Below are 27136 nucleotides of genomic sequence, written 5' to 3'. Positions count from 1 at the left end.
TGAAAACTTTTTAAAAATAAGGTCATTCTGCAATAAAAAAAAACCTGCTGTAATTAAATGTAATTACATTACTGAAACAAAATAAAATTATGACATTGTATTTTATAATGATTACTTTTATTCATGTTTTTTCACAATCCAACGGCTCACTATATTTCACTTTTGTATGTGATTATTACATAACTGGCTTTTTATTTATGTAATTTGGCACAAAAGATATTTGTCTTTATAAATCACAATCATCTTTCAAATGTTCACATGGGAATGTGTTATACTCACCTGGTGGCCACACTGAAACACCTACATATCTTAATCAACATATTCAATTACAATGCTTCAGACCTTCACTGGCAGCCTCCCTACTGATGCTTCGAGCTGCACTCTGCAACTGAGTGGCCAAGAGCATAAGCGGCACTGTAGCACCTCTCTTCTGCACTATGAGGGTGAGAAAGGCATAACACGCCAACGTCTGAGCAAGTACCCACTACCACCTGGCTCACATAATGACATGATTGCTGTTACAATTAATATAGGCCATACGATAATTGGAGAGTACAGCCAGTTAACTTTACCAACAAGCCAGCCTCCATGTACAGTACCAGTACTTTGCCTCAAAATAAATGAATCACGGGTTGACCCAGGCCACCAAGACATAATGACTGTCAGTCTAATTGTGGGATTACAAATGTCTTGTGGGTTAATTAAATGTAACAGCTTATGATTAACAAAAGCAACTCTGTTCTCACACAGTGCTCTTAAAGCAATATGAGTGCTGAAAGGTGCTCCAGTTACATTTGGAAAACTTCACACTGCAGCAAATTGGCTTTTTATGTTGGTGAAAACTTATGTTTTCTGCATGTGCTCCCCACACCATATTAAAACTGAATGTAGTGCCCTGTCGGTCAGTAATGGCTTCCAGCAAAGTAAGCATGATGGAGTAATGCATGTCATGCATGCAGGCAGTTCCCTGACAAGTGACAACAGGAAAGCTATATAAACGGATAGAAAATGAAAAAAGGTCTTCAGTACAAATACGCAGCATTGGCTCTCCTAAAAGGGAACTAAAATAGAGTCTATACATTATGTTCATTTTTAAGGTTTAATATATTTGTCATGTAAACACATGGCTCTGTGATATGAATTATTTTATGTGTCATTAAGCTGCTTTGTCTGCACTTCCCTACTTGACTGAAGTTGTCATCATTCCCCAGTTTCTCTGAAATGTCGCCGGTGGATGGGTCAGTGTTGCCATAAATATATCTACATCACCCCATCAAGTCTTCTTTTATAAATCCTAACGTTTGCATAGAAAACTGCCTACATATATTTCACGTCTCTTTTTATGCAGAAGCAAGTTTTATAAATCTTACCCCAGGACTGTAGAGGGAAGTGCATCTGAGGATGTGCTTCTTGAAATTATACTGTGTCTTTTGTTAGGAGGACAGATACACACAAGGGACATGAAAAGACAAACATGATATAGTCCTCATTTTCATAAAAGACCACATCGTATCCAGAGATCCTGCTCTACAAAAATAAGGTTAATGTATATTGCTAATATTCAAATGCCAGGAGAGTGATGAACGATCCTGTTACATTACCATATTAAAAGCAATTCATTCTCCACAGTGCTGTAACTTCCCAGCACAGCGTCACACAAACCAGTAGCATACTGCCATAATACCTTTGCAACTGAAAAGTGCAGCCAAGCTGAAATGATTACCTGAGTCATTTTCCAAGATGACAGGGCCATTCAACCTTTTCATTAAATAGGTACAAATACCTGTTTTTTATTTGACAAGCAGCAGGGTCATGTCTGTGACTTCAAATTTTGTTCTCCTTTTTACAGTTGTAAATACATTTATCAGTATGAGTTTTATTACAATATTAATGTTTTCCTTATACCTCAAGATACATTAAAAAAACACAACAACTGCAAACGCAAGAAAAAAAAAAAAGCATGATTTCCATCTAAATCTTCCACATTTCCATAATGCTGGAGCTTACTTGCTTTCTGTTTTGTTTAGTAGACTAAAAATGTTATATCAGCTTGCTGTCAAACAACTATAGGCATATCCATAGACGCCTGAGGCGTGGCACTGGTGATCTTGTAAACAGCAGAAAACTTGGGGAGGGATGGGGCTGCCAGACGGCTCAGTGAAGATCCCTTGATGGGGGCACAGTTCTGCTTCATCCCACAGGAACACACGAGACAGTGACAGCGAAGAAAAGAACAATCTCCATCATAGTATGACGCATCAAGCTACATAGCTGTACTCGTCTGCTGAATTTTGGCTTCTTTCAATATATTGTTTGTCAATCAGCACTTCAATGCACTTTTTAATCATGCTGATACTTGGGTTAAATCTGGCTTTTGACTGGTTAATCACCTGTAAAGAGGACATAAAAGAAATTAATCTGACCGCATATATTCTAATGTGTCAAAACAAATCATATTAATTGATCCTGTCAGAAATACTGGTAACATTCACACCTTTAGAATTCTGACTGCTACATAATAACTGGCAATTTTAAAAGCATTCCTGTTCATAAGTAAACAAAAATAGTGTCACAATTACAGTACCGCAAAACAAGACCCATATTATGAAGAAACAAATTGAAATTAGAATAATAACCATCACAATGTGTTAACTTCCTTCATTCTCTCAGTGATCCTCTACAGTAAGCGAGCTGAGATGCAAAGGCACCCCATAAGCAGATTTCAGCTGCATAACTTGGCAAAGTCTTCTCTGAAATAAATAACGTCTCACTGAGCCTGCTTTTACAGTGCCTCCAGTGTGAGGGGCTGAACTTTGCTTAACAGATTTCAAAGTAAAACATTCAGTCAAGGGCAGCATGGAGGTGCAGTTAGTGCTTATACCTCAAGGATCAAGCACTGTGAGTTTGAATCTTGTGCCCATTTGTTTTCTGTGTAGCATCTGCACAGGATATCCTCCTGTTACTCTGGTTTTACCCTCACATTCCAAAGAAACGCAAGGTCGACTGACCCTGTATGAGTGTGAATGTGTATGTGGACCCCATAATGATTCCTGTGCTGCACCCAGTACTTCTAGGACAAACTCTGGTGAGCTGTGAATTGAAAATGGACTAAAGAGTCTTTGGGAATGTTGTTTTATAATTAAATGAAGAGAAGAGACATAAAGGCAAAAAAAGGCCTGAATGTGCACTGGAGTTAAAAGAGAGGAAGAGTGGATGATAGACAGTTAACATCAGTATGATGGGTATGGAAGATTAAAAAAAGAAGTGTATGGACAATTTAAAAAGAATCTAATTTAATTATCTTGTGAATGGCTGCGTTTACTACGCTTAAAAAGGACAGTGCGAACAAATATTTAAGATATCTAAGATGCACATTTTGCATTATTATTTTGGAACTTATTAGGTAACTAAAAACAATTCAAAAGTTGTACAAATAAATGGACAAAAAGAAAGGTACAACATTTATGTCCAATTTTAACCCCTGTAAGCTACATCAAGCATGTTGTTTTTATAAAAATGAATTACAGGACAGATCAGGGGCCTCATGCATAACGCCATGCATAGAATTCGCACTATAACATGACGTAAGCACAAAAGCGGAAATGTAATTGCACACAAAAAAATCCAGATGCATAAATCCGTGCATTCACCAGCTTCCATGTTCTTCCGCTACATAAATCCCGGTCAGCGTGGAAATTAATGCACGTGCACGCACCTGCTGCCCCACCCCAACTCCTCCCAGAATTACGCCTCTTTGAATATGAAAATCAATATAAATAGCCCTTAAGCTCAGTGTTCTGTGAAAAGGCAATGGCAAAAGTACGAGGATATAGAAGAATAGAAGAATTTCAGTGAATACCAAGGGAAGGCAAGAAAAAACATACTATTTGTTGGTTTAAACAGTGGTATAAACAACAAAAGGAAGTTGATCGAGTGACATAGCGTGTCGGAGAAACTCAAAAGCTCAAATTCACAAAGTCGCACAGTGCCCGAAATAAAGAAGTTGTCAGATATCAAAGTCGCCATGAAAAGGCGAGTCGTAGCCCACTGTCTGAGTGTCATATGAAAGCTTATTAGGGTACAGAGAAAAAAAAAGGCACACAGTGTGAAAAAAGCACAAAATGTCAACTTTAATCTCGAAATTTCCACTTTAATCACATAGTTTATTTTGTCATTAAAGTAGAACATCATAAACTTCATTTTAAAATCATTTAATTTACTAGTTTCTCAAATCCCATCGTAACTAAAGTAGCATGTTAAATGCTTTGTTTTGTATTTGCTCTTCTATGTGCTCTGTGTGTGTGAATCACTACGTGCTTCCGGGCTTTGTCTTCCTCCGACAGGACACAGAATCCATTACATTCGTAATATTACAGCTCTCTGAATAATTCAAATACTGAGAAGTATACGTGATATCATTTTCATGATGATAGGAGTTAAAGCATGTTATTGAACATGGTGGCGCAGTGATTGTTCATGTGTTATGCAAGATGCTTGCTGCGCCATGTGCGACCTTTGATGAAATGCTTTATTACAGAAGTACTGTCTTTTTCAAACGTACTAACCCCCAATTCCTGTCCTTCCTTTTCTTTCTCCAAATACCCAATCGCCACACAATCAGCTCTGTAAAAGACATTAAGCCATCTGTAAGCTTAGAACGGCGATTCTTCAAAACTTTTAAGGAACACTGAAATATATTCGTAATGTTTAATTATTCTATCCATCTATTCTTCCACTGTTGCGCTAGCCATAGCAAGAATACAGCGCGAGGCAGGAACAAACTGTGAACGACGCTCAAGCTCGCTAGCGCTGTGGCACTGTGTAGTTAAAGTTTTGTCTGCATAATATAATAAATATATTTTGCTGCATTTCATCTTAAAAATGATATTGTCATCATATGTAAATACGCGCTTTATAAAGTGGCTCAGGTTGTGCAATATTATAACTGTATCATAAGTACAATTACCTCACTGTAAACAAGTACAAACAGTTCTACAAGGAGCACTTGATGGACTGATTGAGTGCGTATCTAGTTCTTGGGATGAAACTGTTTGTGAACCACAAGGTCCGAACAGGAAAGGCTCTGAAGCGTTGGTCGGATGAGAGCAGTTCAAATAGCGAATGGCTGAGGCAGTGTGTGCCTGATGCTGTATATCGATAATTCTCTTATGATCAGCTGCTGTACAGCTGTGATTTACACTCAGATACAGTGATATAAATACTCTGAGTGGTGCAGTGAGAGGAATAATGAAAAAGATGATTTGATGTGGCAACCACTAACAGGAGCAGCTGAAAGAAGAAGAAGAAGGTGCAGTGAGAGTAACAACGCTAAAGCAGCTATTGTATTTAGAATAGTTTGACCATCCTGTGGACCATTATATTGTTACAGGTTAATTACAATCAGATGCCTTAAACTAATAAACAATATGCGGTTAATTTCAGTGTAATAATAATAATAAAAATACATTTTATTTATATAGCGCCTTTCCCATGCTGAAGGCACTTACAGAATATAAGAAGAACGGCAGGGTATACAGTATATAGCGTTGTACAAACCAGATAAATAAATAAAGAAGATTACAACAATGAAATCAGGGAAAAAAAGCCTAACAGACAACATAATTGATGGCATAGCACACACACACACACATACAGGTTACATGAGCATCTTGACAGAGAAGTAAACCGAGAGAAGGGTAATAAAGTCAAGTAGAGCTAAAAGCCTTCCTGAACAGATAAGTTTTGAGTTGTTTTTTAAAAGAATTCAGAGTTAGCTGACCTGATTAATTTTGGTAGGTCATTCCAGAGTCTGGGCGCTATACAGCTGAAAGCCCTGTCACCCATGGAGTGTAGATTAGTGTGGGGCACAACAAGATTGCCAGAATCAGAGGACCTTAGTGGGCGGGCAGGCACATAGTGATGGAGAAGGTCACTGATGTAGTTTGGTGCGAGGTTATTTAAGGCTTTGTAGGTTATTAGTAGGATTTTATATTCAATTCTGTAAGACACAGGGAGCCAGTGAAGACGGAGCAGGATGTGTGTGATGTGCTCGCTGCTGCTGGTTCGTGTAAGGACTCGCGAACACGGGATATGTTACAGAGGTGAAAGTAAGAAAGTTTCTTAATGTGATTTATGTGGGCGGAATAAGAGAGGGAAGAATCAAAATGACACCAAGATTCCTTACAGTAGAGGCAGGTCTGATGAGATCACCGCCAAGATGGACTGGGAAGGAGCTCATTTTATTAAGTTGCATTTTAGTCCTAATTTGTAGGAGTTCAGTTTTGTTGCAATTTAACTTTAAAGAGTTCTGCTCCATCCAGGTTTTAATTTCACTAAGGCAGGTTGCGAGCTGAGAGAGCTCTGATGAAGTTCCATTTTTAACATTGAAGTAGAGTTGAGTATCATCTGCATAAAAATGATAACCCAGTCCATAGCTACGTATAATATGGCCAAGGGGAAGCATGTAAATACAAAAGAGAAGAGGGCCGAGGACAGAGCCCTGAGGAACTCCTTGTGTGACTGGCGCTGAGTTGGATCTGCTGTTGCCAAGACTAACAAACTCTTGCCTATCAGACAGATAGGACTTGGAGGGCAACGCCAGAGATACCCAGCATGTTCTCCATTCTGGACAGTAGAATGCCATGTCTGACAGTGTTAAATGCTGCACTGAGGTCTAATAGAATTAATATGCTGGTTTGTCCAGAGTCTGCTGCCATAAGCAAATCATTGGTTTCCCGTAGCAGAGCAGTTTCACAGCTGTGCCACGCCCTGAAACCAGACTGAAGTTATTAGAGGTCAAGTAATGCTGCACTGAGGTCTAATAGAATTAATAGAATTAATATGCTGGTTTGTCCAGAGTCTGCTGCCATAAGCAAATCATTGGTTTCCCGTAGCAGAGCAGTTTCACAGCTGTGCCACGCCCTGAAACCAGACTGAAGTTATTAGAGGTCAAGTAATTGGTGAGTTGGGAAGCTACAACACGCTCGAGAACTTTTGACAGGAAAGGTAACTGGGAAATAGGCCGAAAATTCTTAAGATTGTCAGCATCAAGACCAGACTTTTTTAACATTGGGGTTACAGAAGCAATTTTGAAAGTGAGCGGTAACAAACCCAGTGTCGAGGGATGAGTTTATTATTGTTGAAACAGTCGGGATTATGGCATGAAGGCAGGATTTAAGTAGTGTGCTGGGGATGGGGTCCAGTACACAAGTAGTCGGTCTCATCTTACAAAGCAGGTTATTAACAAACGCAGATGTGACTGGTGAGAACTTAGAGAAGGAGCTGGATGGAGTGGGAAAACAGGGAGAGATATAAACAGATGATGTATTTATGTTAGTTGAATTATTTAGATCTTTAATTTTGTTACGGAAAAAGTGGAGGAATTCCTCACAGCCTTCAGTAGAAGAGGTAGTTGGGCCAGATGCCCAACAACAAACCCTTGGGTTATCGTGGCCACTTTCTATTATTCTACCATAGTGGGTGTTCTTGGCAGCAGTTAGTGCTTCTCTGTAAGCTCTTTGGTGGTCAGAGAAAGCCTGGATGTGCACAGTGAGGCCAGACTTATGTGACATTCTCTCAAGGCGTCAGCCAGCTGCTTTCATAGATTGCAATTCTGAGTTATACCAAGGAGCTGAACGCTTAAAAGAAACCTCCTTATGTTTTAAAGGAGCTGTTTTATCTAGTGCTGAATGAAGGGCTGAGTTATAGTGGTCAACAAGACTATCTAGTGTTGATGGAATAGGTGCAGACAGTAAAAGATCAGAAATGGATCCAGAAAGGATAGAGGGACAGATATTTTTAAGGTTTCTGTAAGAGATTTGTCGTTTACAGGTAAGAGGAGGTAAACCAAGCAAAATGACACCTTTTATTGGCTAACTAAAAAGATTACAATATGCAAGCTTTCGAGGCATCTCAGGCCCCTTCTTCAGGCAAGATGATTACATCTTGCCTGAAGAAGGGGCCTGAGTTGCCTCGAAAGCTTGCATTTTATAATCTTTTTAGTTAGCCAATAAAAGGTGTCATTTTGCTTAGCTTTTCTCTACATTCATAATGGCTAACACGGTACAACACCCTAGTACTACAGGTAAGAGGAGGGAAAGGCAGTGAGACAGTGAAAAATACTGCTTTATGGTCAGAGAGTCCCAAATCAGTGCTGTAAATGTTGGTAACAGATAGTCCAGAAGTGCAGATCAGGTCCAGTATATGACCACTAGAGTGGGTGGGAAAATCAACATGTTGTGTCAAGTCAAAACAGTCCAGTAAGGATAGGAATTCATTTCTCAGTTTAGATGTAGTAATGTCAATATGGATGTTGAAATCACCAAGAAGGATAATTCTCTGAGAGTAAGAGCTTAGGTGGGTCAAAAGTTCAATCAGATCGGATAAGAAGGATGCATTGTATTTTGGGGGATGATAAAGAACAATGAGTGTATTTATAAAGCCGTGTCAGGGATGTGGATCTGAAAAAGAAAGAGAAACCACACAGGAACAGTAGCACTGCTTTGACGCTCGGTACCGCCAGTCTACAAAACCAAGCGCAGAACTTGCGTACGACAGCGTATGAGCTACCGTGGAAATGTGCGTGGCTTTACGCCAAGTTTAGGTTTTATACATCGCGATTTGAACGTGGAAACATTCTTACGCAATATTTCTGTGCGTATGCACGGTTTATACATGAGGCCCCAGGTCTCTAAATGTCACATGCCGGGAGTCTGATGCTGATAACAAGGACAAACTCTACATAAGCACTCCAAATAAGTTTGATGTTAAAAAAAAAATTCTCCGTTGATTATATCAGAGGTCCTCAAACTCAAACATAATTAGGATTCCTTGTTGTTCCAGTCTAGTTCAGAATCACCGTGTCATCTTACCTCTAAATGATCCCATTTAACTAGCTGACTAACTTTTCTCTTATTCTATGTTCAGAGAAGTGGAACAGTGTGACTTTTCCATTTTAGGACATTTAGAAATATTAGTAATTTTGCTAAAGCTTTAGATGCTTAACATTCTTTGTTGTTTATCTATTTCTGTTTTCTGTTTCGGCATGGTTTGCTCCCCTAGTTGTATCTTAATAATGTTACTTAACTACAAACGGAGGAAGCACCCAGGCAAACAACACTGAATGTTGAAAGGCTACAACTACTTCAGAGTCATACCCACCACATGCTGTAACATGCTCATTAGTAAATAATGGAATACGTAACCAGAATAAAGCAGAGTGAAAATCACATGGATGATGAGGATGATGAAAATCTTGAAAATCAAGTAAAAAAAAAAAAAAAAAAAAAAAAAAGTACAATATCCCTAAATTAGCTAACTTATATGAATGCTTGGTACATTCTAATACAAATTCACCAAACATCATTTTATAATTTTTATATTAACCCTAAAGCAAAGAATCTGGTAAATAACAGCTTGCTAAATTAGGCTAAGAGTCTAATTAAAAACAGAAAATCAGCAGTCAACATCAGGATTCCTTTACAAATGCATGTTCAGTCTTTGCCTTAAATTATAATTCTTTACTACGATTTAATGTAATGAGCTCAGAATCTCTCATTTAAATACTAAATTTCTGGTCACAACTGATGTAATGATATGCCAAATCAATAAAAAATAATCAAAAAACATTTCAAAGTCCTCAAAATACCTAGGAGTTCATCATAAGTAAGTTAGAATTATACACTGCAGATCAGTCCATTCTGTCAGACTTGAGTGAGCAAGCAGGTAACACTCTTGGTAAAGGTGCTTCAGAGTTTGACAATGGCGTCAGTGTTCACATAATAAAGTGAGTCTGTGTGAAGTCGGGTCAGGTCAGGTAGGGGAGCATGCACTAGTACAGCGTGTTGCTGCACCCACCACATTTCCAAACAGCTCGGGACCCTGGTTAGAAACCCCCCAGGCAAAAACACCGTCCAGTCCCACTCTCCAGAAATGACCATCTATTTGCCACAGCCAGGTGTTACGTGGGTGTGCCCTTGGCCTGGTCCAGCCACTCGGGTCCTCAACAATGAGGATTACATGAGCCAGATCAACCTTGGGGAATCGCGCCACATGGCCGTAGTGCCGTAACTGACGCTCCCTCACAATGCAGGTAATGTGCCTCATTCAGGACTCCGTGAGCAACTGCTCATTTAAAACAAAGTCAATCCAGCAGTACGCAAGGATTCTCCGAAGAGATACAATACCGAAGAAGTCCAGTCTTTGTTTCAGGTCACTGAATAGCGTCCATGTCTCGCAACCATATAGCAAGACAGGAAGCACCAGAGCTCTAAAGACTTGCATCTTCGTCCTTTTGCATAGATATTGTGAGCGCCACACACCCCTTTCCAGCAACCTCATGACCCCCCATGCTCTCCCAATCTGTCTACTGACTTCATAGGAAGAGTCACCAGAGACATGTCAGTGCTGACTGTGTGAGTGACTAAAAAGTATAAACCTCATGTGAAGTTTGCAAACAAGAAGCAAACATGGGGCAGAAGGTTTAATGGTCAGTTCAGATAAATATTGCTTTTAATAATAACAATAAAAAAATTGTCCAGTAAGTACAGTGAATAGCAAACATATCAACATATAGTGCCACTCTTTGTCTACAGTGTCCTTGGCTACTACAAAATGGGATGAGAGAATCATAATTATTAATACTTTTACTATAGGAATAGATGCGCTAAGAGGGTTAACTGGGAGGAGGTTCTTGTACGATAGAGGAAAATCTTAGAGGAATACCTGGTTATTTTTTATAAGGAAACAACTGAAATTAAAATAAGAAACAACCTTTTTGTTAGGTATTATTACAATTAAAAAAATGGTAAAAAAAAAAAAAAAAAAAGTACCCATGAATGGTGCAGAAGTTTGCATGAGATGGTTATATTTATCATTATTTGATTCTAACAGCAGTTTGACAGCTTGCTATGGTGAGTGGGTGTGAAATGGGGGAAAAAGTTGAAACTATTTTGAGAAAATTATCCACAGGACTAATTCAGAATACAGGGTTGACTATGGGCAGTGGCCTCCTTGGCCTGGAAAAAAGAGGGAATTCTACTGCTACACAGTATTCTTCCTAGTGAATGAGAAGGCCACCTCAATGAAACTTTGCATCTTATACAGGAAAAGAGAGATATCTACTCAAGTTGCAGTTCAAACTGTCTGAAATTCTTGAGGACACTGGGTCTAGAACTTGATGGGGCACGTCCTTATAACTCCTTAGTCCTGCTAAGGGGAATGTAAACACATTCCAAAATATGGAAGAGAATCAGACGTCTAATTCTATTGAGGAAAAGTCAGTCAATCATTCATGTAAGAAAAACCTCAAGTAAATTAGTAGTTTGGGAAAAAAACACAGGGTATCACGGAGAATATCAAAAACAGTGATCTCTACTACAAAGGTCTGTCTAACTAAAAATGTAAACTATAACAGAAACAATGAGTTCAGATATAGAAGGGCATTAAACAAAATTTCTTTGCTGGGTTGGTAGGCTTACACTAAAAGCTGACAGTATATGGTGAGTCAAAAACAGATAAATGCTCCAGAATACAGGCAAAACTTATTAAGATCAAGGAAAACCAGTTGAGACTGTTACTCCTGAGATGAGGTGGGGACCTAAGGGTTGAGCGAGAATTATTCTCTAGGAGTATCTGGAATATGTTAAGGATAGCTAGCTATTTCTGACATGCTGCCAAACAGAATTCTATCCAGAAAATGCAGTCAAAATGAAAACAGATGGATGTATACAAAATTATATTTAAGAAGTACAAAATGTATTCGTGTCCCAATAAACAGCTGTCACAAAGTTACTTAGAAATTAATTTGCTTAGTCAATTAACTATATCATCAAAGTGCTTAGTAGTGATTCTGCACGCTTTCTGAACATCAGATTAAACACCAGGCCTAGAACCTGTCTCCCCATGTGTGTTTCTCTTATGTCCAAAGACAAGTGTACTTGATTATCTGGTGACTCAGCATTGGCCCAGTTGTAAATGGGTGTTGTGTGTTTATAAGCATGAACTGACCTAAGACGAGGCCACGTGTCCTTCAGGATTGGTTCATGCCTTGTAGCAAATGCAGACAGGATAGGCTGCCGCCCACCACAACTCTGTCATTTGATTAAGCAGATTTGGAAAATTAATGAATGGCTCATCCATAGTACATCATTTTTTGAATATATAACACAGTAGCAGTACAATGTAAACACAATAGAATCAATGGCGATTCAATACAATTTATATTTGCACTGCTGTCTGGAAATTACGCAGCACTGGGCACAAAGCAGAAACCAACTCTGAATGGAATAGCAGGCTGTTGTAAAGCATGCAAAAGTAGACAGTCACTCATACTGGGAAGTGTGGACTTTCCAGATAGCCTAACCTGCAGAACTTTAGCAAGTGGGAGGAATCTGGAGTACACAGAGAAGCTCCACATGGACAGTGACCCACCAGGGATTTAAATCCAGGAAACATGAGCCATAATGCCTATTCTAATCAATTCCTGAGTACTGAAAGCATTTCTCTTTAAAACTGTTACTTTTGTTATTTATGTAATATCCAGTCACATCATTTTTCAAGGTTGTCTAGGCAATCTTACTGGAGTGCCACAGAGAATAAAGGTTTTTATTCAAAAACATTTTTTTTTCTCTTTGTATGCTACAGAGTTTGTTTTTCTACAAAACCAGCAAATGTAAGTTCCTTTCAATAACTTCAAATTATTAAATTGAACTGGAAATCTCTGATCATTAAGAGTTCTCTTTATTAAGAGTTAAGAGTTCTCTTTATTATCAGCAGATAAGACAATAGTGGACAGATATCTTCTAGTGGTAGAGCAGCTCATTCAATTTCAGTTGCACCTTTGCACAATGCTGTAAGATTGTCAATGTCATGTGGAAGAAAAACAAAAATGTAAAAAATGCAAACACAAGCAGTAGTTTTGAAGTAACAGAAAATTGCATTAAGGTACACATAATTTAATTAAGAAAGAATATCAATTAAAAGCAGTAATAAGCCTCTCACTAAAAAGCCTGGTTGTAATGAAAATGTGTAACTGCTGTGATCTACAAGGTCTGCACACTGCTGGGGTAGCTTATACAAAACAAATGTCGTACAGTACATACACAAAACATAGCACAGTACACTCACAAAAGGGGGACAGCTTTTTTCTGTTCATACACTAACTTCTACTTTGGCTTACATTATTGCAGTATTTGGTTAAGGTCTTTGAGTATTTTCAAACCTGTATATAAAACATGATTCCTATAATTCAGAGTTGAAAACAAAATTTTCTTTAAACTCCTTAACGTTTATTTTTTTCTCAAAAAAAAAACAACGTAAAAAGTGTTGCATTTTTTGGCTTGAAAAATTACATTTTTATTAAATCTCATCTTTCTGCTGTAAATCATGTAAAAAACTAAAAGTACTAAGTTAGAAGTGTAAAAAGAATAATAATGATACAATTAATAATATGAAATGAATAATAATAATAATGATGCTAATACTGTATATAATGTCAAAATAGGTCTTTTGTGAGGTATATCTTTGAATAGGAAAACTGCTTAGCGGACACTGTTCAGCATTAACGGCTCAACCCAACAACAATTCTTTCAATCACGTCATCATCAAGAAATAACTTCAGATAAACAGGCGGATCTTGGCTGTCAACGTTCACTTTTATTCCTGACTGCCCCACAAAATCAAAATGAGGCATGGTCAAATGAAACCCAAACGCGAGCATCACTTTCAGATTCATCAGAATCACTTTCAGTTTTTACTGTCCATTTCAATTTCACTGCCTGAAGACAGATTCACTTTGCCATAACTGCTGATGAGAAGGTCCTCAACATCACCGCTTGTAGCCATTATGAGGCTAAGAGAACATGTGTCCACAGCATTGGCCTGGTAATGCTTGGGCCTGACGCTTAGGTAAGGCATGCCTATACCATTACACAATTAACACTAAGCACTAACGCTTTTGACACTATTTTCACAGTCTTGAGTAATGCTTGGTTACAATGCTAAGGAGATTAAACTGCTGCAAGTTAGAAGATGTGCACATAAACCACTTCAATAAGAAGTGTAATTAGTCCACTAAAATTAAAAGTTCTCAGTGATTTTGAAAAGCTGCCTCCCATTTTTTTTAAAAAGACATTCTTATACATATCAGAGACGAGTATAAAAATACAGGAGTTGCAATATTAACAGTATAAAATGACTGACAACTACAAAATCAGCAAAGCGAGAAGACAGAAGAGTCCTCAATCACAATGAATTTAACCAAGAATTATTTTATCTTGCTTTTCTCTGCAGTTTTTTGGCTACATCAAGAGCAATCAGGGAAGAAATTGCTGGTAAAAGATCAACCAACTAATCACACTGAGATAACTTAAATAAAACAGTTTATAAAGTGTTCTTAAATGTGTTAATCAGACACACAAAAAATATATTAAAGTAAGTGAGTGTGTTACAAATGCAAAAAATGAGCTCTCACATCACTACAGGTATGAAGTGAGCCATTACAAACAAGGATAATGCTAGTTGTAAATTAAACTATGAGATATATTATTGGAATTCTAATTGGAATCATGTGTCTTCTGCTCTTGAAGGCATTTTCTCCTTGATAAAGTTTTTCCAATTAATTCCCACCATCTGAACAGCAGTGAAGTTTGATGAGACTTACATATTTATAAAATGGATAGTTAATAAAAAAGTCTTAAGAACAGAATATGCTCTAACTAGGGGGTTCCGCCCCCTGCTCGCTTCGCTCGCCAACCCCTGCCGTTGGGGCATGACAAAGAGTGAGATGTATGAATTAGATATAGAATAGTGTGCAGGTTTGGATGATGCCTATATAAATAAAAAATAGAGTGTTTGGCATAGAGTAATGTTTTATTGGAATATTTCTTTGTATACAACATTAGTAGTAAAGATGGTGTCTTGTCTTTGAATGAGTCTTCCTTGGCATGGATCATTTTTAACTTTAACGTCAGATGAACGTCGAACACGTGAGAAGGCAACATAAAGTTGTCCATGTCCAAAAACGGGTTCAGAGAGGTAGATGCCAACCTTGTCCATGGTTTGTCCTTGTGATTTGTTGATGGTCATGGCAAATGCAGGTTTAATGGGGAACTGTCGGTGTTTCAATGTAAAAGGTAATTCTAGGTCAGAACTCGTAAGGTCCATTCTAGGAATGAGAACAGTATTGTTAGCATGTGAATCTGAAAGAACTGTTGCTTGAATAACATTGTGTGTCATGGTGTTGACGACTAACCGTGTGCCATTGCATAAACCCTGTTTAGTGTTAAGCTTTCTTAATAGCATGATTATTGTTCCGTTTTTAAGGGTAAGGTTGTGTTGTGGTCATCCGTCCGGGTTAATAGTGTTCAAATATTCTAAGGGGAAATTCAGATGTTCATTGTCGTCATCAGAGTCAACTTTGTCAGAGCTTAGAAAGAGCCGTGTCTCTCCAGGAAGTAATGAAATGACCTGGTTATTAATGTGATTAACATTAATATTTTTTGGACATAATATAGTGCGTTGTGTTAACCACATATATGCGAAAGCAGTATGGGCCATTGCCTTTTGGTGGCCTGATATGTACTCCGGTAGATGCAAAAGCAAATGAACTATTGTAGGATCTAATGCAGTTCATAAAGTTTTTACTTTCAGGCACATCGTTAGTTCGTCTGTAGATATTCAGGATATGAATGTAAAGGAGGCAGTCTAATCTGACCCTTTTGACAACAACGTGTAAATTCATTATTTGTATTGCCAGTTGTTTCTTCTGGGAGGTTAAGTGAATGACAATGATTGCAAATGACATTCATTAATCCCAATGAATTTTCCTCAATAGTGGACTCATTATTGAAGGCGTTGTCAGCCAACTGGCGTAAGCGTTTGGCAGACGTCTGGCATTGATGTCTGCGACGGGCATGTTTTGTTTGTGGTGTTTGAGTGCCGCGTTGTTGCATGTCCATTATTTGTGACGCGCTATTTTTGATTTTTAATTGATTCGCCTCCGCTTTTCGCAAAGTCCGTTTCACTCTACGTCGTGCATTGGTTGTATCGTGCCTTGTCCGTTTTTGTATGTCGGTCAGTTGAGCTTTCTGCTTTTGGAGTCTTGCTTGCTTGTTTTCTGGCCGGTCATATGCGCGTTGTACTCGTCTGCGTTCATTTATTCTGTCTCTTCGCTCCCTTTTTTGTATGTCTGAGACGCGAGCTCTTTCTTTTGAAATCGTGCTTGTTTCGATGCAGCACTTTGAGACACGCGCTGTATGCGTCTACGTTCAATGTGTCTGTCCATTTGGGCACGTCTCTGTAACGGGGTTACTTGAGCTTTGCGTTTTTTGATCCGAGACATTTTTTCTCACGGAGTTTCCAAAGTGCGTTGTATGCGCCGCCGTGTATTTTTTTGTTTCATTCGTGTTCGTGTGTTTGGTCCCGTTATCCGATCCGAATCGTTTTGTACCCGTGACCGTGTATTCATGACTTGTTTGTCCCTCAGCGTGCGAAATATGGATAAGTAATAAGGAGGATCGCACTCACTGTTAATATGGAGCCTTTTCTCCAGTTGAACGGTTAATAGTGCTTTATTTTAAGGAGATCCACCTATGCTGCCTAGTGTGAAGGTGTTGAGATGACGTATGTTTAATATGGACGTTTCCTTTAGATATGTGGCTTTGGGTGTCACTTCTTATTGATGTGGGGGGGGTGGGTGAGGATTGTTCTTGCGCGAGCGTCTTCTTTTGTTTTGTGTTCCAAGGGCTTGTTGAATCCCCCTCTTTGTGTGTGTCCCGTCCGTTGCTTGTAGGGTGTGTGGGGTGGTTTTGTGTTCTTTTTTTTTGTGTTCCAGGGGCTTGTTAAATCCCCCTCTTGGTGTGTGTCCCGTCCGGTGCCTGTAGGGGGGGGGGCGCCTTGCTGTTGTGCGCGAGCGTCTTCTTTTTTTTTGTGTGCTAGTTTCGTGTGCAATGGGTTTCATGCGCCGCCTGCCTTTGACTACTTTTTTCTTTGCCTTTTCCTTTTTTCTGTGCTTGCGGCGTCTCATTTCTTTGTCTTCTTTTTTCTTTGCTCACTCCTTTTTTCTGTGGTCTTGTCCGCCTCTCGCGGCCCCTCATTTCTTGCGCCTGCGCAGTACGTCTTTTTGCGGCTACGGCCCATGGCCGGATGTCCCTGCGTCCATCCGGTTTAGCATTCTCGGTTAGTAATATGGATTACAGTTTCCCTTTCTTGATGTCAGTATTTGATGGTTAGGGGCACATTACATTACAAGAGGATCTAATTTTTGTTCCTCTTTGGAAAAGACCTACTAATCTTGATGGCCACTGCTTTAAAAGAAAACATGCTCTTCAATGGTATAAAAAGACAAACACAAAACAGCAATGAAGGATGCATAAACTCAGAGCATTAACAATCAGGTCAATCATTACAGATGGATTATAAAAGTATTTAAAACATTTAAACAATTTACTCAGGGTCAGACTGTGAGCTAATTGCATCGACCGAACCTGAATCCTAACGTTCCTAAGCACAGTTCCAAATGAACTCGAGCCACATTTGACTGAGACAATATTTCATTTCAAATGTGATGTCCAACTATTATTACTAGAGAGGGACCATACTTTTGAGCTTCCAGTAAAGACTGTCACAACAAACGCAAGCAAACGTTAATCTTACAGAATTTAACAAAGGGTTCCTATAGTATAAAAAAGTGGAAAAAAAATCCTCATTTCAGAAACTGAATTATCTACATCTTTATTTATTTACAAGATATTTTCAGCTTTGGCTGCCATGAAACTTTCTTTTAAAAATATTCTTAATGCTATGTATGAGGTTAATCCATGTTTGGTGTCCTTGTTTGATATGTAAATCCAGATATATTAGTTACTTGCTGTAATGTTAAAAGCTTACAGCCTCTTGATAGTCTTTAATTTTTTTTTATTTCTATGAGGTACTGAAGTGTCCCCTTTTATTTTAAAGTTGAGGTTTTAACCTTCATCCAAAACAAGACAATAAAACAAATGGATTTTAATGGGAATAAAGGTGTCTTAAATTTTGTTTTTAGAATTAACTTTGACTCCTGTCACCCACTGCCTGAATGCTATGCATTGTGATTCAGTTACTACTAACAAAAAATAAAAAGATTGCAGCTGTCAACAGAAGAAATCCATTGTAAAGAGCATCTTGAATACTGAAACATGGCAACATATGTAAACAGCTGTGCTTTACAAACTAGTTACAAACTGAAACATTTATTGAGTTCACCATATACTAAATGTTAAGTTATTTTAATATTATTATACTTGGATTCCTGTATCCAAGGTGGTTTATACCATTATCAACATTGTAATTATCTGTACATTATATTTCACTTTGGACCACAGACAGCATAAGTTTGAGATCTGCACTGACCCCCTGTGATTTAGCACTATACCACACTATAGATACTGTACATAAAAAGGTTCAAACTAAACAGTCACACCTTTAGTATGTTTTGCAGTGGTAATGATGAAATAAACATTTTGAGTGATAAAAGCAGACTTGTTATGATTAAAATAAAAGCATAAAGTATAAAAAAAGAACAGTGCAAATATGTTTTTAAATGAAAAATATCAATGGAAGGCTAGGGTGTTTTTCATTTTTCTTGCGCTTAAAATGCCCAAATAAATAACAAAGGGCAAAATTTTTGGCTTCAGAGTTAAGCTATAAGCTATGCATGTTTTGACTTTATATGTTAGACACTTAAAAGCAGATTTTCATTTTAAAGTAAATAAAGAAATATGTTTCTGAAAGCTGTTTCTGAAGCTCATGAAACAAAAAGTAAACATAAATTAAACATAAATAATTTCATGGTGTAAACTGAATGAACCATTGCCACCAAGCACATAACCAGTGTTTGCCCTATCATAGGAGGCTTTGGGATGAACACAGCAATAAATGAAACTGACGTGTGTAACTGCTGTGAGTCATGGAGTATGCATTAACATGGGAAACCTGTGAACTAATAAGTGTGCTGTGCTGTTCTCAGTGCCCTGCTTAGCCTAGACTCATCCACATTATAAGATGCTTTGAAGAAAGTACACATTAAAATAGAAAATAAAAGAAGACAGCAAATAAATAACCCAACAATTCATTTCCTGATAAGCAATAAAATATGAAATCTAAGAAAGAAATCAGTGCATTACTTTAACATTTAAAATTATTTTTTTTAACAGTTTCTGAAATATGCATTATTCTGAAATGTATACCACTCACTAGGACAGTTACTAATAAAACCCCTGCTTAATGTCTAATGAGCTCTGATGACACCATTAATTTCCTTTATCCTAATATAAACATAATCAGAAATCATGTTTCTGTGAAAATATTGCTGATTTAAAGACATTATGCTACTTAAATATAGGCAGTGCTGCCTAAGACCATCACTGGTACCCTAAAACACACAATTTTATACAAGTTACTTTAGGAATAAGTACATAAGATACAAGATTCTACCAGCCTAATTATTTGAACTTATCAAAAAGAAGGTGTGAGGTTAACAGAGGCAGGGATTTTCCACTTATAAAGCTAAGATGCATTTCAAGAGGTGGATAGTCTCTTGTGTTTAACTGTGTTTACACTTGAATGATAAGCTTTTGGGAGAAAAAATGTGGAGAGTGAATAGCACTGCTCAAAAAGCCTTGATGTACAGTAGTTAAACAATGTCCACTGCAGAAGAAAAAAAAGTGACAAGGGGGATTTTTTTTGCATCAAAGAAGAGGAAAGATTCAGTGGTTTCAAACTGAAAATATTTAGTTCACTCAATAAAGGCGTTTGAGGGTTTTTAATCTAAAAAAAGCAAACAGTGAAAATCTAAAAAAAGCAAACAGTGAAAACATTACTATTATCTAAATTATCTGCTTAGTCTAGAGTCATCTACATTATAAGATGCCTTGTAGAAAGTATACATTAAAATAAAAAGTAAATAAATAAAAGATGATGGCAAATACGAAATGATCCAACAAGACGGTGGCAAAAGTGAATGTCATTATGAAAAGTATCCTGCATCCCCTCCAGGAAGAGCTCTCTCTGAGCACTTTTAGCCAGGGGCTCATTCCACCACAGTGCGCTAAAAAGAGCCTCTAGGGACTTTTCTACCCAATGCAATTCAAGCAATTCAATGATTCCTCATGGCGCAAATGTCAAGTTTACTTTGAAATATTTTTCGTATTGTCACTTATTTATATGTATTTTTATTTACATATCAATTGATTGATAGGCTATATTATTTGTCTTGTGAGTCTGTATCCTTGTTTTTATGTTTCTGCATCTGTATGCATATGAATAATAAAGTTTATCTAATCTAATCTAAATGCAAAATCCTACAATTAAGTTCATGGTACCAACAGAAAAGTACAAAGTAAAGAAGAAGACCACAAAATTTGCTCTGTACTTAAAATAGCTAATAGCTGTAGCCAGTATTTTAGATAAAGTCAACTAAGCCTGTATCATTTTTGCATTAAGAAAACAAATTTCCACACATATGCAGGTCTGTAAAACCTCTCAATATTTTCTGAATTCTTTTCAGACCTGTTAAAGAATCTTGCCCTGTAAGTTATATTTAGTCTTATCAATGTGGTTTGTCCTGAGAGTACTAAATACATGTTATGATAAAGCACACTTCTATATAATATTCGGTTCAGTGTAACTCACAATAAAGGTATTTAGATAATCTTTTTTAAGTCCAATCTTACCTCCTGAATTAGAGCATTATGCCTCAGCACTTTGCGAGCTTTCATGATACGCACTATAGCAGCTTGTAAATACATTTTCCTGTCTTCATCTACTGCACTCCTCGTTTGTTCCATTTCCTTAAAAATATTTAATAATGGTAAAAAATAAGTATTCTTAATGAGTTTACAATTTAAAATGATATAAAAGAAACTTCAGTGTCTTTCACAGGGAGTGTCGTGAACTATTAGCTTAGCCAAGGTGCGAGAGACCTGAAAATCATGAGGTGTTGTTCTAGCGTGGTAGGGTTGCACTTTGGGGGCACCTGGAAACACTGATTACTGTCTGCATTTGGACAAAATAATCCTGTAAATCTTTCCATTCTGGTATATATATTTGTTTTAAATGGAGGGTTTCAGAAATGTGTTCTTCTTAATTAAAATTTATTAAGCATAAAATCACAACACTATGATCAAAATACATTTCAACAAAAGTTTTAAGTAAAACATTCCAGAAAATTAATAAATGTAATAACATAATTAACACTTAACATCTTATGGCATGATGTGCTACAAGAACTTAGATGCTAACAACTAGTTGAGATGATAAGGGGCCAAATTAGCTGGAAATATATTAAACAGAGCTAGATGAAATCAAGTCAGACTGTTTGCTCAGACAGATGATTAGGTTATACCTGAATGTGTGTTAAATTTACTGAGGGGCAACAACTTTTCCACACCTGATGATTCCTTATTTAATTCCTTTTTATATCAGCAAATCAAAGGTGCATGTCTTTTTCTGCATGCTTCTTCCTCTTATACTCTTAATACTGCTGTAAAGTTTATTTAATTTCTCCTTTGTATTTTTTCTTACCTTCTTTTAAAACACGTTAAGCTATGTATCTTGCATGAAAACATGTTTTAGAAATGAATGCTGTTGTTGCTATAATAAAAAAATCACTATATTTACAAAAATTATTTATTTAATAATTATAATCCATGAAAAGATGTGACTAAATGCAATTAGAAACAAAAACACAATAATTCAGACATTAACCAGGAGGAAAATATATTTGCATACAGTTGTAAATATATACAGTATAATAACATCTATTAAATATTCAGTCATGCACAGAAGAAAATGTAATAAAAAAACACAACCTGTGGTGTGTCCTTTTGCATTGAAGTTGTAATTTTAAATTTTGTTCTTTTACTTGTGAAAGTCATATTAAGAGAAAATGTGGAGTCTGCTTCAACTTCTTCCTGCATAACAATAAAGCAGAAATATAAGAAAGCATTTCTTGATTCACCATAGCAGCTGCTGTTCTCTTTTTATGAAGATAACTTAAATAATTATTGTTTTATTTTTCATTAAATTATGTGTGTAAATATTGGACAAGTAGATCAAAAGAAAGTGCAAATTTACATTTTTATCTAAAACAAACATCCAGTCAGTTTCTGTTTTTATAAAGCATACATGAATTTAACTGAAAACAACAAAAAATAATGTGCAGTACAATGCAATTGAAATATATAAAAAAAGCAATTAGCATAAAAAAAAAGTCTACAAAAAAAATAAAAAAGTCATTTATAGTGTACAGCAGTAGGTGGTCCACAAGTCTTGATAAAGAGCACAAACAAGCCAGAGGTTTGGCAGGTACACAAGAGTCAGAACATAAAAAAAGCACACAAATAACTGGCCTAAACTGTGATAGTGAAAAAAATGTTCTTTAGATTCAAACTGAAAAGTAGTTCTAAGGAGGCTTTACCAAATAAGCAATATATGGATGTGTGAAGAGCTGTGTAACAAGTCAGGATTCAGGAAAAGTGAAAAGCCCAGAGTCATTACAGTCTTAGGATTTGATATGTTTAAAAAATAAGGCATGCACATAAAGTACAGGCTTCTTGGACTTTTGAGGATCATTCGATATTACATGCAAGTGTTTTAAACACTCAGTAAATTCATTAACAGCTAATAAAGAAAATCTAAAAAGACAAAATGGGGATGGTCAACAACTCTCCTTCTTTCTTCACTTCATCATTGTAAAGGAAGGGACACCGAGAATGAGGAAAACCTTTATAACATTCTGTGTAAGAAATTGTCTTCATGAAATGTTAGTATTTTATTTTACTTTAAACAAACACAGCTTGATGATTCACAGTGGCTTAACTTAGTACTATATCAGCATTTAATTTTGTCCGTCACCCAAACTCTAGAAACGAGTTCTGTAAAATACATGGAGCAGTGATACTACCAAGTACTACTCAAAACAAAAAATGCAAACATTATGGCTGTCAGTTCAGTTACTACAGTATTTAATAATTATTGTAAGACTTGTTCCATTTTTTAGTTATCTTGTTAAGTGTAACTGCTTAAGGGTTTTTAGAACAATTCTTCTTATTTTACTTTAACGGAAAAGTTACCTAAATAGTTCCAAGGTGTTAAATTTGCCCGTTAATACTGCACCAAAATTATATACTGACTAGGAGTATGTGATATGTATTGTTTACGATAATATCTTAATTGTTGTTTTTACAATGTGCAAGCTGAAATTATCGAGTACGTCCCTCACTTTGCAAAAAAAAAAAAAACAATCAAAAACAAACCTTGAGAGTCCACACATCCACGGTCTCATGTGACCTAAAATGATAAGACTACTGCGCATGCGCAAAGCGAGCACTTAGGTGTGCCAGGGAAGCACACTGCAAGTTAAGCCTAAAGATGAAAGAGCAGACAGCGTCAGGGGATAAAATAGCCTCACAATCTACATTTTTAAATTTAATTGCAAGACATGAACCATCCTCACTTGCGTGGAGGTGGTTTGGCTTTGAATAGACTGATATTGCTTAAAAGATGGCAATCAGCAAACTATGTTGGAAATTTGTTCAAAGTGATTATTTTTATTTCTGTAAGAAGCATATGCCATCTTGGTAGGGGGTCCGTGATTTCAAAGGACATTTTTTTCTGTCATTATTTAAAACACTTGCACAGATCCTTGCCTCCTCACCCCGCTTCATCCAACCACTATGACTGCAGAAGTTGGAACTGGTGATGACACAAGATATGGGGAAAAAAAACAAAAAAGTCTTTTAGCAGCTATTAAAAAAAATAAAATAAAATTCAGGGAAGGTGAGTCTCTGCACACTGCCATTGAAAAAGAGATCAAGAGCTACTTGATGATTCCTGAGGTGGACAGTGATGCAAATCCACTTGAGTGGTGGAAAACACAAAACGTACATTTCCCCAAATTGGGGAAACTTGCAAAAAAGTACTTGTGCATTCCTGCCTCAAGCAGGCCTTCTGAGAGGGTTTTCAGCATCAGAGAAAGTGTTGTGACACGTAACAGTGCTGCTCTGAAGCCAGATGCTCAGGACTGACTGGTGATTCTATCACACAACTTGAAGTTTCCTCAGTAGAATTTTACAATTGTTTTATTTTTTCTGGTATCTTTGTGCAATGTTGGACAGAACCTGAAATTAGCAATTTGTTTAAAATGTTATAGGTTTGGGTGTTTTTGAATACTTGTCCAATAAATGACAGAACTTGTTTACAATCCAAAAGTTTTTTTTTCCATGTGCAGTATGTCACAGAACTTACTTAGATTTGTACACTACAGTACAGTATGTTAGAAGTTTGTTCTTGCTCCTATGCTGCACAATTCACCTTACAGCAGAGCAGTTTATGTTTATCCGGTCTGTATGTTCATGCCCTGTAGTTCAATTATGATTTGTACTTTATTCCCTTTGGAATTGCCTTGCCATTATCACTGGGATTTATAGTTTTCTAGGGTGCAGAGGGTGTAGAAACACAGTCTGTTCCAGCTCTGCTCTAAGACAGAGGGTTTTTAAGTAATCAACAGAAGTTGGGACACCTATGCAAATTGTTTGCTTCAACTTAAAAGCCTTAATTTACTTTACTTGCTGCAGAACATCTGTAGTTTGTGACCTATTAGTTCTTGCTTGAAGAAGGCCCATTTGTAATATTCTGAAACTTTGCTAACCTAAACTTTAAATGTAAACCTCTAGCAGTTTACTGCTTACCGTTTCACCATTTTAGGTCATTCACTGCATTTCAACTGAATAAATCTGAAGAAAAACTGAAGAAACTGAGATATTCTATAACTTTTGACTAGTAATGTACATATAGATGCCCAAACTCATATGAAACCAATTAGCCTAACCTGAACATCTCTGGTCATGTGAGATGTAGAACACCTGGAGAAAAACCAAATACGCACAAAAAGAACAGCAAGCAGCACATTGATGACAAACACAATGAATCTGTGGGGTGACATTGCCAAAAACTGCATCTCTGTGCCAACCCAAATCATAGAAAAAGATTCTTGTTTATTGTTCTTTTCCATCTCCTTCTTGTGTCAGTTTGACAGGACTGTGTCTACAGTTGTTTGGTGCTCACATTTTTGCCTAAAATTCAGTGCTTATACTACATTCCTCTAAGAACATATTATTATAAAACTATACAGGTTCCCCTCACTATTTTCTACCTTGAAGCAAAAGGATTACAGTTTTCATGCACTAATTTCTAGTACACACCCTCTTTTAAATACTGTCATTGTGTTGTGATATTTGGTTAGGGAAGAGATATTCATTTGTTTATTTTAATTTAGTTGGGGAAGTGGGTGATAATGGAAAAGCAGAACTTAAATAAGGTAATTTAACTTCATAATTTATTGTAGTGAACATTGTAAATGAGTTAGGTTTGTCTCATCATGCCTGCCACGGCTTAAATCCCACTTTGGAAAGAACACTTACTCTCACATAGAGTTGTCTGCCATGTTTCAGCTAAGTCAGACAAGTCTTTCAGTCACCTTAAAATGGATGTCACCATAAAATATGATGAACACTTGTGGTCCCATGGTTATGTTCCACCAAAAATATGACCACTACCTTTTTAACAGAGCATATTTATGAATGCCAACAGAGCAGGTTAAGTGGTCACTTAATTACTTTATTTATTTTTGAATAAATATGGGCTGTTAGGACGATACAAGTGTGACAGACAAAAGTTAAGTAGTGACAAATGTGCTCTGCTAATAAAACCCGTCAACTCCAGCAGAGTCTCAAGATTTGATATTTATCAGTTTTAGTGGCTAAAACATAATAAAAAAAAAAAAAAAAAAAACTGATATGCCAGCTGAAAACAGCATTTGTTTCAATCTTTGCAGGAGACACCACGTGATTTAAGCTAAGTAGCACAAACTAGAGATGCAAATAAAGTTACGAATCGAGACAGAATCAGTGCAATTCCAGGGTTTAAATATGTTATTCTAAAATTCCATGTTAGACTTTATTATTTATGTCAAAAAATTTGAACTGGTCTTAAATTAACCTGAACAAAACAGCCTACATTTTTGAAAGTCTCTGTAAAGTATTACTTTGTGAGTATAAGGTTTTGTCTTTTTTAAATAAAATACTATTGTAATAATCCCCAATAAATAATCCAAGAGCTAATCAAGCATAATTCTGATGTAGTGCTTCTGGATACTAACATGATGAGTTCTGTTATGATTAAATTCTTCAATAAACACCAGTTAGCTTTCTTATTGAAAAGAAAGTCCTTTTGAGTCACTGTCCTATTTAGTTAGCACTATGATTTTCATGCAGCTTTTGAAATTAGCCTTAGTGACATGGTATATAGTAGTATGTGGTTTACTACTGCTGCAAAAAAAGCTCCAGTAGCCTCAGTTCAGTTTACAGCTTAAGGTTTGACTAGGATGTGGATGCTGTGATGGTCTTTGTTTCAGTATTTTCTAAGACCAAGTATACAGTTTTCCCTCTGAATCCAAAAGGTAAGTACATGATGTGAATGAACTTGACTGTGATTGTGTGCATGAGTGTTCCCTGTGACAGAATGATGAAACATTCAGGACTGATTCCTGGACAGGCTTTGGTTCAACATAACCTTATAAAGAAACATGAAGTTAATAAAAATAACATATGAGCACTGATGCTGTTCTATTAAAAGGCATTATTTGTTGTTAATACAAAAAGTCAGAATTTCACTGTTAAGTAAGAGTAAACAGCAACATCTTGATATAACTGAATTTTAAGCATAGATTTATTTTTTTTCCATAGCCAATAAAAACACATAAAATCAAATGTTTTAGCACCTTTATTATAAATCTTATGTGTGGTGAAGTGGCAGTGAACAAATATAAGATATACAGTAGTATAAGATATTTTATTCACAAACTATCTTCACTTATTGTATCAGGAAGTATAAAGTCATCTTAAAGAAATAGTAATGGGAATCACACAACAAAAGTTGCTATTGACAACTTCATTAACTTGATTAAAAATTAACCAGTTAAAAACTTTGTTTGGTTAAAGCCGTTATAAACCAGAAAAGAAATTCTGGATCACAGAATGGCGATCACAGAATCACAGGTGGCGCAGTGGTAGCGCTGCTGCTTTGTAGTAAGGAGACTGTG

The 27136-nt window shown here is 36.8% G+C and overlaps 1 protein-coding gene across 1 annotated transcript in view; it reads right to left on the bottom strand.

Annotated features, from left to right (window-relative positions):
• Nucleotides 1-1759: 1759 nt before the first annotated feature.
• The window catches only part of cul2 (cullin 2), a 97675-nt gene continuing 72298 nt past the window's right edge, over nucleotides 1760-27136 (bottom strand). Inside the window, exons 19-21 of the mRNA XM_028804115.2 lie at nucleotides 21846-21947; nucleotides 20709-20825; nucleotides 1760-2390 (exon numbers count right to left, since the gene is read on the bottom strand). Coding sequence (XP_028659948.1) covers nucleotides 2259-2390; nucleotides 20709-20825; nucleotides 21846-21947 — 351 coding nt within the window. The 3' untranslated portion in view covers nucleotides 1760-2258. The remainder of the gene's footprint in view (nucleotides 2391-20708; nucleotides 20826-21845; nucleotides 21948-27136) is intronic.

Source organism: Erpetoichthys calabaricus, chromosome 6, assembly GCF_900747795.2.
Source record: "Erpetoichthys calabaricus chromosome 6, fErpCal1.3, whole genome shotgun sequence".
Lineage (NCBI taxonomy): Eukaryota > Metazoa > Chordata > Cladistia > Polypteriformes > Polypteridae > Erpetoichthys > Erpetoichthys calabaricus.
The sequence above is the reverse complement of the archived record's forward strand: the minus strand, read 5'-3'. Positions and strand labels throughout refer to the sequence as shown.